This window comes from Cyrtonyx montezumae, unplaced genomic scaffold (assembly GCF_038088225.1).
Source record: "Cyrtonyx montezumae isolate F1298 unplaced genomic scaffold, pur_monq_1.0 scaffold_5, whole genome shotgun sequence".
In the NCBI taxonomy this organism is placed as follows: domain Eukaryota; kingdom Metazoa; phylum Chordata; class Aves; order Galliformes; family Odontophoridae; genus Cyrtonyx; species Cyrtonyx montezumae.
Genome location: NW_027072056.1, coordinates 5,347,866 through 5,365,328, shown reverse-complemented (window position 1 = coordinate 5,365,328; position 17,463 = coordinate 5,347,866). Strand labels below are relative to the sequence as shown.

Here is a 17,463-nt window from a genome sequence, read left to right as displayed (position 1 = left end):
CTGTACAAGTCTGATTATGTGTTGGTACCAATTTTTCTGGCATGCACAGTTATCCAAGATGTTTATTGTTGAATCCCATGCAAAGAAAGTTTACAAACAGCTCAGAGTAATGATAAACTACTGTTTATTTCATGAAGTTGTAGAAGTAGCCATTGCTTCCTGGTATGCTTGGAGGGCCAATTGTATATAGCCTTCTTTCTGTGACTCAGTTTTCACAAAGACCTAGAACCAAGGTGGGATGGAGATGAACGTACAAGTTAAAAGCAGAGTTGACTCAGGGAGCTTTCATCATTCCAATGGTTCATCAGCCAGCTCTACCCAGTTGTTATAAAAAAAACATACAGCAGTTCTGGTTAACTAAAGGAAGCTACTGACTGCTTCCAGAGATGAAAAGCTTTATCTGCTATAGTTAAGTATGCTTAAAATAGAAAAGTGTACCTTGATCAGATCTATTCCATGAAGTTTCCCTTCTTTAGCTTCTTTTGCCGACTGACATTCCGGATGGAGCATGTGATAGAGTGTTATTAAACTTGTAGCATCATCCAGTCTAAACAAATAAAGGCTCAGCTGTAGCTATTGTTCTAAATAATTTGAGTGTGCTTGCACACCACAGACTTTTATACACTTTCACCACATATACACTGTCCTTATGATAATTATGAGAGCTGAAGAGGCAGTCTGACTTACTGTAATAGCACCTTGTTCCTGAGAATAATGACCAGAAGCATGTGCAGCAAATAACATTCAGAAACTAATTCATATTGCAGTTGAAGCCTGATCTACAGCAGCCATAACTTCAAGGAACTGCATTCTAACAAATGTTAAGTGAAACAGCAAACAAGGAACCTTCTAACTCCAACTGCAGTAGCTGGCACATTTAACACAAGTAGTATTAGGAATCTTGCAACACTTAAACTGTGATGGATTTAAGACTTGAATAAGGGTTTTACTTCCATAAACCTAAATAAAGCCAGAAGTGGGTGAATGTGTAGCAGATAAAGATGCTCTAATGTCTAGTAATTTGAAGTCCCAGCATTTGAATTTCCCATTTACTATTTTGATCCCAAAAGCTTCCCTCTGTTTTCTTCATGTCCTCAGGTTTGAAAGTAGGATCTGGGCAACTATTAGAAGTTTCTAAATTCAAAAGTAAGAAACTAATATCATCGCTGCAATTTTGAGTTCTATTAATTTTTCCCAGCTCTAATGATGTTTTGGACAATTAAGTATTATCTGCTTCACTGAGCTCTGAGTGAGCTTAACAGCTCTTGTGGGAAATCATCTGTTTAAACTCTCAGTGTCTTCACTTCCCACTGTCTGTTACAGAAGTTGCAGTCGAGCACAGCTACTCAGGAATCGCTCCAAAATCCAGACTGAGTCTTCAAAGCCAAAACAGCCCAGTAGTTTACAACTGTTAAGAGTTTAAGATCAGCGATGCCCAGAGTTGGAAGTTTACTGACAATTCATTAGAAGGGAAATAAAACTTAAAAATTCAGCCACTGTAAAAGGTTAATTTCTGCAGACACCTACTTTGGTACCCTGCCACTTCAACTGTAATTTAGTTGATGCTTCCATTTAGAATCTGTCTAGCTAGAAATTACAGCTAGCCTAAAATGGAAACTTCCACGCACAAATACCATTTTTCTTTTCAAACAACAGACCTTTACATTTTCTATTCGTCCAGATAAACAGAAGATGTAGCTGACAAACACCACTTACAAGTCTCTGTTGATCATGTCTATTAGTAAGCCATCTGTTTTCTTTCTGTTTACTAGGTACCACACCATGCCTCCAAAGTGCCTTGTCGAACGTAGCAGATCGTATTTTGCATGTTTCTCAATGTCATCATATGTTCGATGATGAACCTAGACACAAAAGAGAATTCAGTTTCAATAGCATAGGCAGTTTCACGACAGTTCCTTCTCTTCACCTCTCATGTAGATTTTTTAATGAACTTTCAGGCCTCTCTAAACTGTGTCAGTAAGCCACAAGCTCGACTGTGCTCCTTTTAAAGCTTTACACGTGTTTTAATTTGGGGTAACACTGGGACAATCCAGTTCTTAGAACTCACACACACATGTGTGTTAAGAGAAAACTAAATGCCACGTATGTATCGGCAACTTCGGGAGTGAGGGACATTACCTCTGAACCCTCATCCCACTGCCCTCAAGTTATTGTAATCTATTTTTCAGTGAAAAAGAAGTAAGAGCAAACAGTTTCTAATTGAAGAAAATTGACAAAAGTTACATGTAAAGTTGCTTCGTGGAGGTTTTGCTTTCAGTGATTCAGGAAATTAGTTAATCTTTTTAATGACATATAGATGGATATATTCATCACCACTTAGTTACTAAATAGAAATATTTCAGCTGGAAGTGTACTTTTGTACCTGCTTTTGTCACAAACACTGGTTTATGTTGTGTATGGTGCTCTCAGATGCATCACTTATCTACCTGTTCTTTTCTAATCCTAACATGGTAGTCAAGACAACTCAAGCAGCACAACTTTGGTTGCATCCAGTTACAGCTACTATCAACAATTCTGGTCTGATACCAGAAGAGTATTTTCTGTATCTTTAGTTCTTTCTACACGTGTGAAAGAATATTTGAATGGGTCATTTTTCAGGAAAGAATATGGAAAGCTCATTGCAAAGATAGCAAGTGATCCATGGGAGCGGAGGGCAAGAACACACCCAATCAACTCTGATCCCCAGACAGTATTTATGCTTATAAAATAAACCTTGAAAGTTCTTCACCCATGTTTTTTTATTTTTTAAAAAGTGAACTTACTCTGATGTAGTCAGCTGAATCTGGCTCAAACTGAGCAATGCACATGTTGAGGATATCCTCATGACGGTCTTGCTGGAACACAGTCTAAAACAGCTCAAATTCAGGCAAAGGTCACATATCACACAATTGCAACTACCCAAAATTTCAACGGCAGCCAAAACATTTCTCTTCTGGGCAACACAGCACAGATGACAACTACATCTGTACTTACAGTATGACAGAACATTTACATCTACGCAATATTTGTCTGGTTGCAACTTGGGATTTTAAGTCATTTAAGCAAGTTACACTGGTAAGCAATCATTCAAGAAGCTTAAAACGCACAAAGCAAATGGCTTATCCAGAGCTACTATTCTGCCAAACAGCACAGCTTCACTATCGCAGCACAACTGAGAAAATAAAAAAGATCTGTTTTCAAAACCAGGGTGATCTTACCCCGAGGTGTTCATCCTTAAATAATACCGGGGGAATAACTCTGCGCCCTTCTTTTGGGAAGAATATCTGGATCATTCGGTCTCGCTCTTCCCAGGTTGCCTTACGCAGTACACCATTTGGCTCCCTAACCACAATGAAACGTTCCTGAAAACAAGGTAAAAAAAAGAGCACTGTATCCCACAGCCCTCTCTACATAAGCAGAATCATCATAAACATCCTTGTTTGGCTAAGTGCTCCAATACCTAAACCAGCTAACGCTGAAGGCGGACGGCAGCGAGTACCCACTGCTGAGTCGATCCCAAAGGAGAGTGGGTCCCGTGACTGCAGACAGTTTTTACCTTTCCCTCTGAGCATAAACACGTAAAAATGCAAAGCATCGCAAAGTCCTCTGGGGAATGGAGTTCTTCTCTTCTGAGAGAGGTACACCCAGAACTACCACGGAGCTGGAGCATTAACTCCTTAACTCTTAAAGCACACATGATGTCACGATGTGGAATGCCAATCCCAAAATACATAAAACCATGACATCCACTAAAACCCACTGCATGCTGGATTAAGAACGAAAAGTCCTATAAATAAAGCAATGGGTCGTTACTTACACGATGTGGAACGGCGTAAGTTATATCTGTGAACACGTATTTGCCAATTTCAGCCCCGTCGAGGACTTTATCGTCTGCCAACACGTCATCAATAGGCTCCCGCTCATCCAGCACCGGCACCATTCTCAGCCTTTCCTTGGCCTCCTCAACGGCTTTTCTGGTGGCCTTAAAACAAAAGTTGAACGCGTTTTACAATTACAGGAACCGGAGAGCGCCCTGCCCGCCGCGAGCACGAGCGGGAAGCGGGAGCGCCCTCAGGCGCCGCGGGCGGGCGGCTCCGCGCGGGGCGGCGCTGCGGGGCGGGCGGGCTCACCTCGTGCAGCTGCGCCTCCGTCAGCAGCCGGTACTTGGGCGGCTTCAGCTCCTGCCGAACCGGCCGGAAAACCTTCTGCAGGTTCAGCCCCGTCATCTTGTACAGCAAATCCTGAACCGCTTCGTCCGTAAAAGCGGGCTTCGCGTCCTTTTGTTCTGCCGGAGGATTTTACACGCGATGAACCGTGGGGGCGGGCGAAAGAACCTCCCGCCGGAGCCCGGCCCGCTTCCCTCCCCCCTCAACGTACCGCCCGCGGAGCCCGCGTCCTGCCCGAGCGCCCGCTGCACGCGCCATGCCCACAGCGCCCGCGCGCGACAGAACCGCACGGGCAGCAGCGCCGCCATCTTGAGCACGCCCCGCCCCTGAGGCGCGTCGGGAAATGCAGTGCGCGGTCCTCAAAGCGCCGCTCCCCGCATTGAGAGTCCGCCTCATCAGGGAGCTGCGCGCGTTACTGACAGGCGGCTCTCCAGAGCGGCCCTCCATGGCGCAGACTGTACAGTCCTCAAAGCCACACGTGGTGATGCGATCTGCTTGGCAGCTCCCTGTCAAACTGGGAAATATTTCATCTCCTGGAGGGCAGGTCTGCAAACAACGAGTGTTATGCTTCAGTTCTGTAGGTTTCCAGTTGTTAGGAAGTTCAGCAGGTTGCCCGCTGCTGGGCTAAGTCGGGATCTAATTGTGCTGCATTTGAAAATGGAGATTAAAGTCTTAGGGGAAATGAAGGCAGTGTGCTGTGTGTTGGTTTTAGTCGCAATAAGATTAAGCATCAATTTAAGTATGTATTTGTTTCTGATAATAGATCTTAATTGTAGTGGGCAGTGTTCTTATTTTACCTAGCTTTATTCAGTACTCAAACATGTACTGAGCTGAATTTTATATTCCATCTTTATCCTTCAATACCCCGGCCTTTGCATTATCAGAAAGGTTACAGGAAGGCATATCTTCTCATATTTATATGGGTACAATCAAGTTGAAATCATTGAGAATTAGAGTGCAAATGAATCCCTAATATTATTTTAAATTTGATTTTGTGCTTAATTTATTTCAATAGTGCCAAGAAAATTAAAAACAATGTTGAGGAAATTGAGAAGATGTTTTTCAGCTCTTGCTTGGAAGATCTCTGGAGTGAGAGCTATACCCTATAAGGGAATTGGGAAGTTATTTGGCAACTTGCCTAAAAGCCACTTCAGACCTGTTCATGAGTTTGGATGGCAAGCCAACGTCCATTTTAATTCACAGAAGTGCTTAGAAAAACAATAGAATTTATTAGACTACGTCCAGGAGAGGTTAAATTCACATTCGTTCTGTACTGGAGCAGTAACAGCTGCTGTGAGGATTAGCCTTTTGGCTGGCAGGATGAAAGGAAATATTAACTAACAGTGCTGGAGATGGCAGTAGAGCAGGTTAACGTGTTTTATGAAATAATATGAATTTACATTGGATGGGCTATATTTTATTTACGGTTTGTTGCTGTACAGAAGTGACAACTTTAAGTAGGATGTTTTTTATTGGTACACTTACAAATACAAAATCAGCTTGAAAGATCAGCGGTGTAATAACTGATAATGAAATAAAGAATCTTCCTTAGCTTTAGTTACTGTTTTGAATGCATCCCAGGACGATTGCTGTTGGAAAATTACAACCATCTGATGGGGAGTGGATGTCCCCTGTGAAACACACTGGTGGTCTAAGTCTGGATTCTATTGGAAAAGTTTCAATACAAAATCACCTCCACAGTTGGCATTAATTTCCTTTTTGTTGGTAGTTTTAGGAGAGCAAAAGGATCAGATGGCTGCTGATGCTGAACCAGTTTGGTTAAGATCTCAGAGAAAAGGAAAGCAAATGGGGAACCTAGGAGCTTGATTGTTGCTTTTCCATTTAATAAATAAAATAAGGGACTGTGGCCTGCCAGCTTTTCAGAATAGTAATTATGTATTTCAGAATAGTAATTATCAATATTGTGGTAGCAAGTTGTTAGGAGGGAAGAATTCTTTGTTGGAAAAAACACAATGCAAAAGACAAAGTGTGAGGTTTGGGAACTGTGCATCCCATTGCTGTAAGAAGAAACAGACTGAGCCCAGTCAGAGTGCCTGCATGTCCACAGCTGATGACACGACCTTTTTAAAATTAATGGTTGGTTCTCTTGTTCCTGATAAGAAATCTGGCAATCCTGTGGAACATTTTTCTGAGGGACACAATGGACCAGGTTGGAATCTGTTTTCACTAAATCTGTGTGGATTAAACTGAAGAAAAGTTATTTTTTCATTGAGAAGAGAGTGTGGAAGTAACAGAAATGATACAAACCTAATTACATTGTCTGATAAGTAATTAAATGAATAACATGTTACATGTGGTTCATTTTGGTTTCCCATCCCTGGATGGAGTAGTTTAATTTTTTTGCTGAAGTTGTTTGGGTGGTTGTAATATTATTGTCTGTTTTCAGGCGTGTTATCTGCAAGCATCTTATTTGGGAGTTTCTTTTCTTCAAGAGACAAAGTAGTATGGAATTATCCTTTAAGCACTGTAGCCATGGATTTGTATTACCATCCAAAGCCACTGGTAGCTGTCCCCCTCCAACTTCTGCCAGAATCCCTTTATTTTGATGATGGTGCTGTCAACTCTGATGATGAGTGAGCCTTTGCAAAAATGTCAAAGTGGCCATTTTCCATCCTAAACACCATACAGAAATTTGAAGCTGTTTTATTTTCAAATTTTGGTTTGATCTATGGCAGCGGGGTCAGAAGGTGGTGCCCTGTGCCACTGGGCAAAGCTTAGCTCCAAGGGAAGAGGAGCTGTAGGCAGTTCTGCAGGACAAAGCAATTTAACAAATCACAGCTAAGATGCCCCCAGAAAGTGGTGTGACTGAAATCAGCCATAGCCATTATCCTCCTACATCAACAGCTGGCTTCTGTCACGTGCTCAAAAGGCCTTGGTGAGAAGGAATGGGGGAAACTTTATGGATGCAGAAGTCTGCCAAATGTTTTTCTTCTGTATTGTCTGTTTATAAAGTATGTATAGCTTGAAGAGCAATTTTGTTTGTGCCTTGACTATTTATCATTTTTTATTTCAAATTTGAAGGAAAAAATTACAAAACTAACGAGTAGTTTTGACTATATGAAGTCTTTAATTGCAGTTTAGTTACAGATCATTTACACTGTGCCTGCATGCAATATTTTCCTGTGCCACATGGGGGCAAGATTGAGATTTTAAAGATTAAGAATGAAAGTGGCTGAGTAATTATAGTGGATAATGTAAATGACCTAGATTTGCCTCTGTCTCACATAAAGCTGACATAATCTCTCTTTAATAATGATAGATTGGATATATACAAATACTGCCTCCAGTAATTGAGATTACATACATAATTTATGGTTGGGATATAAATCCCACATCGGTTTATATTGTTTTCTTTGCTGCACTATATTGGCTTGAGCCAAAGCCCATTAAAGCCATTGGAAGTCCTTCCCTGACTTCAGTGAGCTCAGAATTAAGCCCATATTTTTCAATAAATTTCATTGTTCTGCCCCTGTAATGCTTATCTTTTATATACAAATTGTTAGGGAAAAAAAACAACACAACAGGATATATTTGGTATTGTTGAAGCCAGGTATGAGTTATTGTTGCTTTCCCCCTTCTCAGTCAGTATTCAACCTCAACCTCTTACTCATTCCACTTCTGCTTAAGTCCCGTCCCTTTGAATCCTTTTTTTGCCTCTGAGATTCTTCCACAGGTTTCCTTGTTATTTGTAATGTTTTTTCTTTGAATCTCATTGTTATTTCTTTATTATCCCTAAACTTTTTCATCTTCATCTTATGATGCTTTTAATTATTTACATTTGTTTTGCCACCTTGTTTTCTCTTTAATTCCCAAAATCAATTATTCATAGAAATGATCTTCTGTACTTTGCTACTTAATATTATGCAGCTTTTTGTTTTTGTTGTCATTGCTAATGCATACTTTTGTCTTTCTGTTACATTTAAATACTCTGCAATAGGAAATTTTTTAACCATTTTTTTATCCATACCAGATTAAAAGACAATTACATTATTAAAATAAAATGCCACATTTTCTGTAGGTGCTGCTGGAGGTTTTTGTATTGGGTTTTTTTATTATTATTAATTTTTCTATTTTTTCCCCTTTTTGGATCCAGAATTTAATATAAATTAAATTTGCTTAGGTATACCCACTGTGCATTTTAAAAAGTCATTATAAAGACAGGATCCTGGGGGTCTGACAGAAAAGCTGAAGCAGCTGTGCTCTCCAGCGCAAACAGCACATGAATCTATGGTATCTTCTCTTTGTAATCAAATAAATGAAAAGACTCAGAAGGCACATGATGTTTTTATCTCAGAAAAGCAGGACTAAAAGAATCTAGCATCAGTTTAAATCTTAGCCATTTCTAGATTCATAGATTCATAAGGTTGGAAAGGACCTACAAGATCATCTAGCCCAACCATCCTCCTATCACTATCCCTACCCAACTACTAAATCAAATCCCTTAGCACCTCATCTAAACGCTTCTTGAACAGCGCTAGGGATGGTGCCTCACCCACCTCCCTAGGCAGGCCATTCCAGTGCCTGACCACTCTTTCAGAGAAAAAATGTTTCCTCAAATCTAATCTAAATCTTCCCCGGCACATTAGTCTGTTAAAAGTGAACATTTTTTCATTTTGTTTTAAAAGTACTATGATTTGTCAAACAAACAACTCTACCTGCTTGATCTGAAGGTTGCATTTAGGCCCAGATTAAAGGGTTATTTAGCTGCTTAATGGAGGGTGTATCTCACAAGAACACTTTTCAGTTGCATTTATTCTAGTTTCTTTTTGCCAAAACAAATAAAAAAATTCCTAGAAACAAACATAGACATAAAATTAATATAGTCCAGTAGTTCTTAGACTGTTTTCTGTTTAATTCCAAGGTAAACCTGTTGACATTTATTAGGTTGCCCAATAAAGTTAACAGGAAGACTCACATCCATTTTTGGACAAACATGCAGAATAGAGTGCCAGATTTCACTAGCTGATTTCCAGAGCAGTATGGACAAAAATGATTGACTGCTAATGACTGCATTTGTGCTTCCCAAAGTGTACAGATGACAAACTGTGAGGACCAAAAGAAAGGACAGAAACCTGTACAGTTTTTCTGGCTGATCTGTTCATTACTGTTTTGCTACCACAGCTCTTTTTCCCATGTATTCATAATCCCTGTATGTTTAGTCATGCCATTCTGTAACACATGATATGATCATTAACATATGTCAGTGTTTGTACACTTAGACTAGAGTAAGTACTTAGATCTTCATGAAGACACACACTACATATCCAAATAATCTGGTGAGCTCTGGTAGTGGCTTTATAAAATGTTTCACAGGGAAAATAAAGAAAAGCAGCAGGCAATCTATTGTGCCAGGAGAAATATTAATGAGAGGAACATAAGAGGCACAGGCCAAAGTCTGTCCCATGTGCTGTGTGCTGCGTGCCCCCATTTGTCAAATGGGAGAGTAGACAAGACGCGAAGTCAAAGCACTGGTTCATTTTCCTCATTTGGAAAGGAGGTGAAAAGCAATCTTACAGCAAACGAGTAGACTGAAAATTAGGATGACAAAGTTAAAATGTTCAAGTCCAAATATTTTTTGTCTGGTCAGGTCTTTTTTTTTTTCTCAACTCCACAGTGAAAGGCAAATATCATGGTCCTCCCTTTATTCACCCTATTCTGAGCTGCCTGATTCGATCCCTTATATCCTCTCCAGCATGCATCATATTTTTTTCATAAACTCCTTCATCTTATAATTCAAATAGAAACAATGAATAATTTTCTTACAGGTTACTGAGCTGAATGAAGTCACAGAGGGGTCTAATGAATGCCAGAGCCTCTGAGAAGAAAAGCATGGAAGCAGGATCTTCTCATTTCATTAGCAGCAAGTCTCCAGATGGTGTCACGGTGTTTCAGGTAACTGTAGCCTCAAGATGCCATTTTACAGCTGGCTTAAGTTGATCTAAGACCGATCTGCTCCTTTTATTTAAGCCTTCACTTGGTTGTTTTGCTTGCTTGAAACATTTTGTTCTTCACGATAGCCACTAAACAGACTCTGATTTTCTTCTAAATTTTGAATAAAAGCACACTAGTTCAGACCACACACAAATGTAGGATCTGACTCTGAAAGCATTCACACTGCTTGTAAAAGCAAGCCAGATTCTGTTCCCCTTGTGTTTCTGCATCAGTATGAAGATTTACTAAACCTTACAATGTATTTTTGAGGTGCAGCTGGTCCACATTGTATTTTACAATAGAATGCTGCAGCACTGGGATCACTTTGTTTTTCTGTGTGTTGCAGTGCCATAGAATTACTTCCAAGTACCATTTCCTTTGTAAGCAGGCAGTACTGATACTTACAAATTAATTAGGCTAGTGCTTGGATGGTTTTGTTCAGACCCAAAATCAAAATTACAATCTGAGTGCTGAGGCTGCAGAAGATTAGGTCTGATCCTGTGAAGAACAGAGCAACGTGGCGTCAGTATTGTATAGTTTTAGAAATTCTATCCAGAACTCACTGTGCATTCCCTTTGTATGTTTGAACACTGGGGATAAAATATTTGCCATTAGAGCAAGGCATCTTTTAATTAAGTGTTTCTGTTCTGCCTCTCCTCTCATGCCTCTTTTTATGATATACAGGATCAAACTTCTAAATGATGCTACAATGTGTGATTCTGTGCAATATGCTATATGCTGTAGATGTAGTTCTGTCTCCCACTTAGGATGGCTAAATGGTGCTTACTTTGCAGTCATTCTTTGCTTTCTCTTTAATAATTTCTTAATTGCTACTCCAAAAAAAAAAAAAAAAAAGCCAAACAAACAGAGAGGTTAGTATCTACATTTTCAACAATTAGATATGGTTTTCTTGTATTGTAGTACCGTGTTTCTGAAAATCAAAGCTAAACGGTGCGTATTACTGTGAAGTACTTTGGAGTATCCTGTCGGAGTTGTCAACGTTACTCCCTGTGTGGCCACAGAACAGTAGATGGCAGTGTGGGGCTTTGGGTCAAGCGTAGGAATGGCAGTAGAAGTCTTCGATGCATGAAAGAATCCACAACTTTGAAAAATATTTGTAAAATTTACGTCCTTTTATTATGAAAACAATTAAAAAGTGTAAATGTTCGATGTTTACACTCTGAAAGAATTGCATACTTTCTTTTTCCTACACTGTGATTGCATGGGGAATATTTCTTAACATTAGATTGGTAAGTAAAACATTTACTCATTTGTTCATCTAGTGTAAGTCTCTCCAATCAATTAGTCAACCAGAAGGAAGAATATTCAATTCCTGATATCATGAGTCTGCTCCTTAATATAGAACAAGAAGGAAGGCCAGATTGCTAGCATGTTGCCCTCCTTTGTCTCCTGGAAAAACCTTTATCTCCAGTCCTGTGTCATTGATGAGAAAGCACCTTCTGCTTTTACTGAATAGTAAAAAAAGTCCTAAGTAGCAACAACAACCTTAAACCTTTGTTTAGATAGAGAAACATCTTGTAGAAAATCAGCACAGTAGTTGTTCTGTTTTCAGTGTTTAACTGATTTTGTGTTACTTCAAAAAAATGCTTTTAGAACAACCTATCTTATATAAATAAAATGTTTCTCAAAGGGCCTAATCCTGCTAGTCTTTAAGAAAAAATATCAAATGTGTTGTGCTAATGTAGTTAAATAACCTGTAGTGTGTTACTTCTCTGTGTAATATCCTACTCCTGTCTCACTGCTTTTGGTCTCTCTTCCCCAGTCTGTGTCATTTCTTAACAAAGCAAATGCAATCCCTAGCAAGGAGATGAGTTCTGTTAGTAACTGCCACAGCCAACTTGGTGACTCTGGATCACTTTTCCATTTTGTGTTTCCTAATTCCCTTTGAATTATAATGCAGATTGATTGTATGGATAGCAATATATATATATATATATATATATATATATATATGCTACTGTATATATTCCTATTTTAATTTTAGTTAGAGCTAATGATATATATTTACTTTATAAATGAAGTTTTTTAGTTTTTTATGTTATGTTAGGCATGCTTTTGACTAAATGTGACTGATTTCTAGTAGAATCCGTCATTAACTATGCAGTGTCTTTTCAATTTTTCCAAATAGCCCTACTCTTTAAAATGCTTCTTGGTCTAGCATGTGCAGTTCTGTCATGTGTTTAGTAATGTTACTGGTCTCATCGTCCAGAGATGCAAGCAGAAATAATTTTTAGAAGAATGAGATGGTGATAAGACTTAGATGTGTCTCTGTATGACTTTGCACACAGGTTATTATTGCTGTACAAACAAGGGAGATTTTTAATGGTGAAGACTCCTTGAGAGTGTTACAGATAGAAATTGTTCCTAAGACAGCAGAAAGCTTTGAATTCCCTCTGTCAGTTGGCATTTTCTTGGTGGGGCAGGAAGGCAGATGTGCCTGGGCTTCTTGGGGCAGGGTGAGTAAGGGGCTGTTTAATACTCTTTTTCAGTGAAACTAATTGAAGGACTGTCCATGGCTTGTAGCTCCTGATGGGTCATAGAACTCAGTAGAGTAGGATAAATTTAGTGCTTATTCTTTCTGTTATTGTAGGAAATGCTACTTTCTGTACTGAAAAAGAGAGGTGTAGCAAAGAGCAGAGTTGATTTTTCTCAGCTTCTACCTGTTCTTTTCCATCCCACTAGAGAACCTAGTACTGTCTTTTGACAAACAGCAACAGCCTTTCCATTTTGGAAATACATCAATGCTTAAGGCCATTATTAACGACCTTTCTCTGCTTCCAGTTTATTTTTTGCAGTTGGGTCTTCTGCTCCACTTTCCCAGCTGGTGGTTTGTTTTGTATTATTTTGACGTTTTTGATCCCTCATGCACATCCCTTTCTCCATCTATGTTTCTCTTTCTCTCCCCTTCTCCTCTTCCTGATAGAACAGCATACCCTTGTGGCAGTTAGTTTTGTTTGATTGGGTCAACACCTGTATCTACAGAAAATATTTTCTTTGGGTACTTATATCCACTGTGTATAAATATGAACAGTTACCTCAAGAGGCCATCATCTTTCCTTTTTTAAAGGTGGAACACAAACAACAAAAGTCTTTTCTCAGTGGAGATGAAATCTGGTGCATTTTACAGTTTGCAGACTGATTAGCTGTAAAATTAAAACTGACCATTTTGGAGAGCAGCACTAAGTAAAACAAATATCACCAATCATTCATGAAAGAAGTTTCCTCAGGTTTGAACTTAGTTTGCCTTTCAGTAATTAAAGATAAAGTTGGAATCCGAACAATCCACAGAGCTGCCTCCATCCTCTTACAGAGCAACCAATATCTTAAAACAACCAAATACAGATTATGAGCTGATGCTAACTCCAAATTATGACCCCCTAATTCAGAAAACAAGTGTTTTGTTCTTCTCTCTGATGGGAGCAGCAGGCATATCCCCTGCTGGGTTAGGAGGTGATGAACTCTACCTGCTCTGACCAACCAGGTCACCACTTCTTTGTGCAGCAGGCCAGGTCATGGGAGAAAAACCAACTCATTGACTCTGCTGGGATTCCACTGATAGGAGCCCCTGCGCCTGGCCAGACTCTTTTCTTTGGTGCCCAGCAACAGGAAAAAGAGGTATTGGGCACCAACTGAAACATAAGAAGTTCCATGAGAAATAACTTCTTCACTTTGAGGGTGACAGAGCACTGGAGCAAGCTGTCCAGAGAGGTTGTGGTACTTCATTCTCTGGAGATATTCAAAACTGCCTGGACTCTGTTTAACTACTGAAGGGAACCTGCTTTAACAGAGGGTTGGACTAGGTGATCTCTTAATGTCCCTTCCAACCCTTATGATTCTATGGCTAAAACATATCCCTTCCTGCAGTACTATCCTCATCCTTGGCACTGACAGGAAAGAGGATACTGAACTAAAGGTGCATTGTCAGAGGAGGTGTCAATGCCTCAAGAGTCCCAGCACATGGAGAAAAGCCCTTCAAAATATCTTTACAAATCAGATCATTTTAATAGTAGTAAGATTAAGTGCTCTCCAGTCTCCTACCTATGCTTTCAATGAGAAAATGGCCAAAAAATATCCAAAGCCCTATCTCACAGAGACAGGACATCCTGAGCAGGTGGAATTCCTTAAAAAAATTGAATGGGAGCTTTCAACAGTAGCTCTGAGTATGTGTTTGGGGCATCAAGCATGCATGCTCATGCATACACATACTGTGAAAATTTACACAAACTTCTAAAAATAACAAATAAAACAAGGTGTGCATGTTTTGCTAGAAGAAATGTATTTTGCAAAGAAAACAAAAATAATTTTATTCACTCCGTTGTGGCACAAGGCAGGATCTGGTAGAGAGAAAATTTCAGGATGTGAGTGACCACAGTTGGAGGTTTTACAATGAGTGTTCAGGAAGAGATCCTTGGAGCATAAAATTAACGTACATGAAGAATACACTTAAGCCATGTGTTAGTGAATGTCAACAAATCTTGAAATCAGATAGGTAAAAAAAATGCTCTGAGGAAGCCAAGGGGCAATACTTAGAAAGGAATGCTTATGCTTTCTCTCTTCCTAGAAAATACAGATAAGAAATTCTGTAATTTCCTAAATACATAGCAAAAAATAACTACTGTAAAATACTAGTGAAAGATGGCAATTCTTTTGAAGTTAATGATATAGAATAATATACTGTGGCTGATGACCTGTTTGATAATAATAAATATAAAGAAAATGTTAAATATATTGTGGAAAAATTATCTACTATCATGTTTTAAAACGTGCAGGATAACATATTTAATAAAGCAAGAGACTTACTGTACTGTAACTGGCATAGTGTAGACAAGAATACTGTAATAGTGTAGATAGGAATAGTGGTAAACCATATTATCCAATTATTGATTGAGTTAATTAAATGACACAGGACTGCCAATAGCTCATAAGTTTTCGCACAAAAATAGTATTATGAAATGCAAGGAGGGAAGACAGCATGTTAATGCAGCTTTTGAAAAGTTGTGTTCTATACCTTGGTTCCAGCTCAGGCATTTTTTACTGCCCGTGTCTGACCTGCTTTGCACTGAAGGCCAGAGAGGCATGTGACTGAGAGGAGTGAACTTCCCCAGGCCATTTAGTCTGCTATTTCAGCATAGTATGGCTGCTGAAATACACAGTGCTTCTGAGTATCTGGAAGCCTGTCAGTAGATAGTCAAACTGATGCTTACTCTACTCTTCAAGATATATTTTAGTATCTCTCCTCAGCTTTCATTGTTTTTATTCATCAAACAAATGGAACAAATCAGTGAACAATTACAAGTAATAGCAATATGCTGAGGGTGATGCATACCACCTTTCAAATGCAGGGTGAATGCTTATAAGAAAAAGGGCTTCTAGTAATTATCACAGAAAAGCAGAAGAAAAATTTCTATTAACAAAGGTTGACTCATGATAGGAATATCTTGATTATTTTATAATAAATGTAATTATTTATTTTACCTAGAAGTTTCTAAGACTATCTTACAAATCATGTATAAGTTTCACAAGTAAGTACGTGGACTCCCAGGAATTACTTTTGCTTTTGCACATAACGTTGTCAGAGAGTCCTCTGTTCAACAGCAGTTAACAGGGAAGAATTCAGAAAAGCAAAGTGTAATTACTGCAACAGGAATTTGGCCAGAATGTATCCCTTATAATCAGACTTCATTTCCTTATATTAATTAAGATAATTCTCTGACTATAGCCAGCCCAAATCAATATGAAAGATGAGGGAGTGGAGCATACCAGATGAGACACAGGCATCTTTAAATAGCTGTCCTCAGGATTCCAGGAATCAGATTTACACACAGAACAACAGCATGTGGATTTGGTGATTTTTTTTTTTTTTTTTTGTGGTTTTGGTTGGTTGTTGTTTTTTTCATCGTTATTTTTACATTTGCGATTGCTGATCATTTCTAAGGTGTCAGTTTTCTAGGAGGGATAGCAGATGTCAATTTTCTGGTCAAGAGAATTTAGATTTTCAAGGGATGTTGTGAAATAATAAGCTATTCTTATGATGTTTTAACACAATGACATTGTTGTCAAAATCCTTTAACAGCATGGCAAAATATTTATTCAAAACTCCTTGCATTTTATACTTATATGGTAAACAATGTAGCTTTCTTATCCCCTGTGGACGTGTTTAGATTTATGCCCATGCTTTGAATATCCTGGTCATAACCACAATGGCACCTTCGTCCTTTCTTATTTTTCAGCTTTAGTGCTGTGTTCCCAGAAATCTTTGTCATAACTAGAAGCCAATTGTGCTTTATGCTTTGCAAAAATACAGTTAAAAAGGTGACTAAATTTGGTTACTATTGTAATTAAGAAATTCTTGTATTGCTCCTATTATTACAGTGCATAGCAGTCTTTCTGAGATGCCCTAGACAGGATGACTAAAACTTAGAAAGGACAGCACTGAAAGAAATCATAGATTCATGAAATGGTTTGAGTTGGAAGGGACCCTAAAGTTCCAGTTCCAACCCTCTGCTGTGGGCAGGGCTGCCTCCCACTAGATCGGGTTGCCCACAGCTCCATCCAGCCTGGCCTTGAACACCTCCAGGAATGTTTGATTTTGAGTTTTGTGTGATTATTGAAACTACAATAAGATAAATACTTTGTATTTTTCTTCTCCTTAGTGAATATGTGACAAAGTTTTTCTCGTTTTTATTTGCAAACTTTGCAAACTAGTTTGAATCCCTATGCCCAGAAGTTATCAAACCAGGTAATTTCCAATTTTTACAGGTCAATAAGACCAGCATGTGTAGAATGAAGTGCATTTAATACACAGTGAAATAAAGTAATGAGGAGAGGTAACACTAGGGAATATGAGTATATGCACATGACATTTATGTGAAGTTAAATGGATCTGAATTCATGAAAATAGAAAATAAAAGCAGAAAATGCACATAGAACAAATATTTCATGATCTTTTACTTATGAGGAAATTTTTGTAGAGACTTGACTGATTCACATCCTACACTCTGCAAAACAAATTTCTAAATACCTAGGAAGGTTCATAATGTATTACACTAGAGGAAGGTTTTCATGGATTGGAGCAATAAATGGCAGTTAGGCATATTTTAGTGAAAGCAACTCTTACATGATCCTTGTGAGTCCCTTCCAGCTCACAGTATTCTATGATCTACGCTATGGCCAAGAGCACTAGAAGAACTTCAGCTGGAGACATCAGAATTTCATCACTTTTATGCCTCAGGTTGGAAATCAGTTTACTGTCGACCTCTTTAGAGTTAATATGGATTTAAGCAGGGAAATCGTGTCCAGAACATCTTTGCACGAGTGTCCTTAG

At 38.8% G+C, this 17,463-nt stretch overlaps 1 protein-coding gene across 1 annotated transcript; it reads right to left on the bottom strand.

Moving 5' to 3' along the window:
- Positions 1 to 107: 107 nt before the first annotated feature.
- Positions 108 to 4,478, bottom strand: MRPS22 (mitochondrial ribosomal protein S22). The gene is made up of 8 exons (XM_065747978.1): positions 4,378 to 4,478; positions 4,131 to 4,285; positions 3,818 to 3,982; positions 3,219 to 3,362; positions 2,784 to 2,867; positions 1,717 to 1,862; positions 439 to 547; positions 108 to 222 (listed from the first exon to the last, which is right to left on the bottom strand). The coding sequence occupies exons 1-8, from the start codon at positions 4,472 to 4,474 to the stop codon at positions 130 to 132; spliced, it is 993 nt and encodes a 330-aa protein (XP_065604050.1). The 5' UTR covers positions 4,475 to 4,478; the 3' UTR covers positions 108 to 129.
- Positions 4,479 to 17,463: the final 12,985 nt, after the last annotated feature.

Excerpts from the sequence above, each read along its gene's own strand:
- MRPS22 (XM_065747978.1), bottom strand. The coding sequence starts at position 4,474 with ATGGCGGCGCTGCTGCCCGTGCGGTTCTGTCGCGCGCGGGCGCTGTGG. Across the intron at positions 4,286-4,377 it reads GGACGCGGGCTCCGCGGGCG|AACAAAAGGACGCGAAGCCC; the intron begins GTACGTTGAGGG and ends ATCCTCCGGCAG. Across the intron at positions 3,983-4,130 it reads CGGAGGCGCAGCTGCACGAG|GCCACCAGAAAAGCCGTTGA; the intron begins GTGAGCCCGCCC and ends TTTTGTTTTAAG.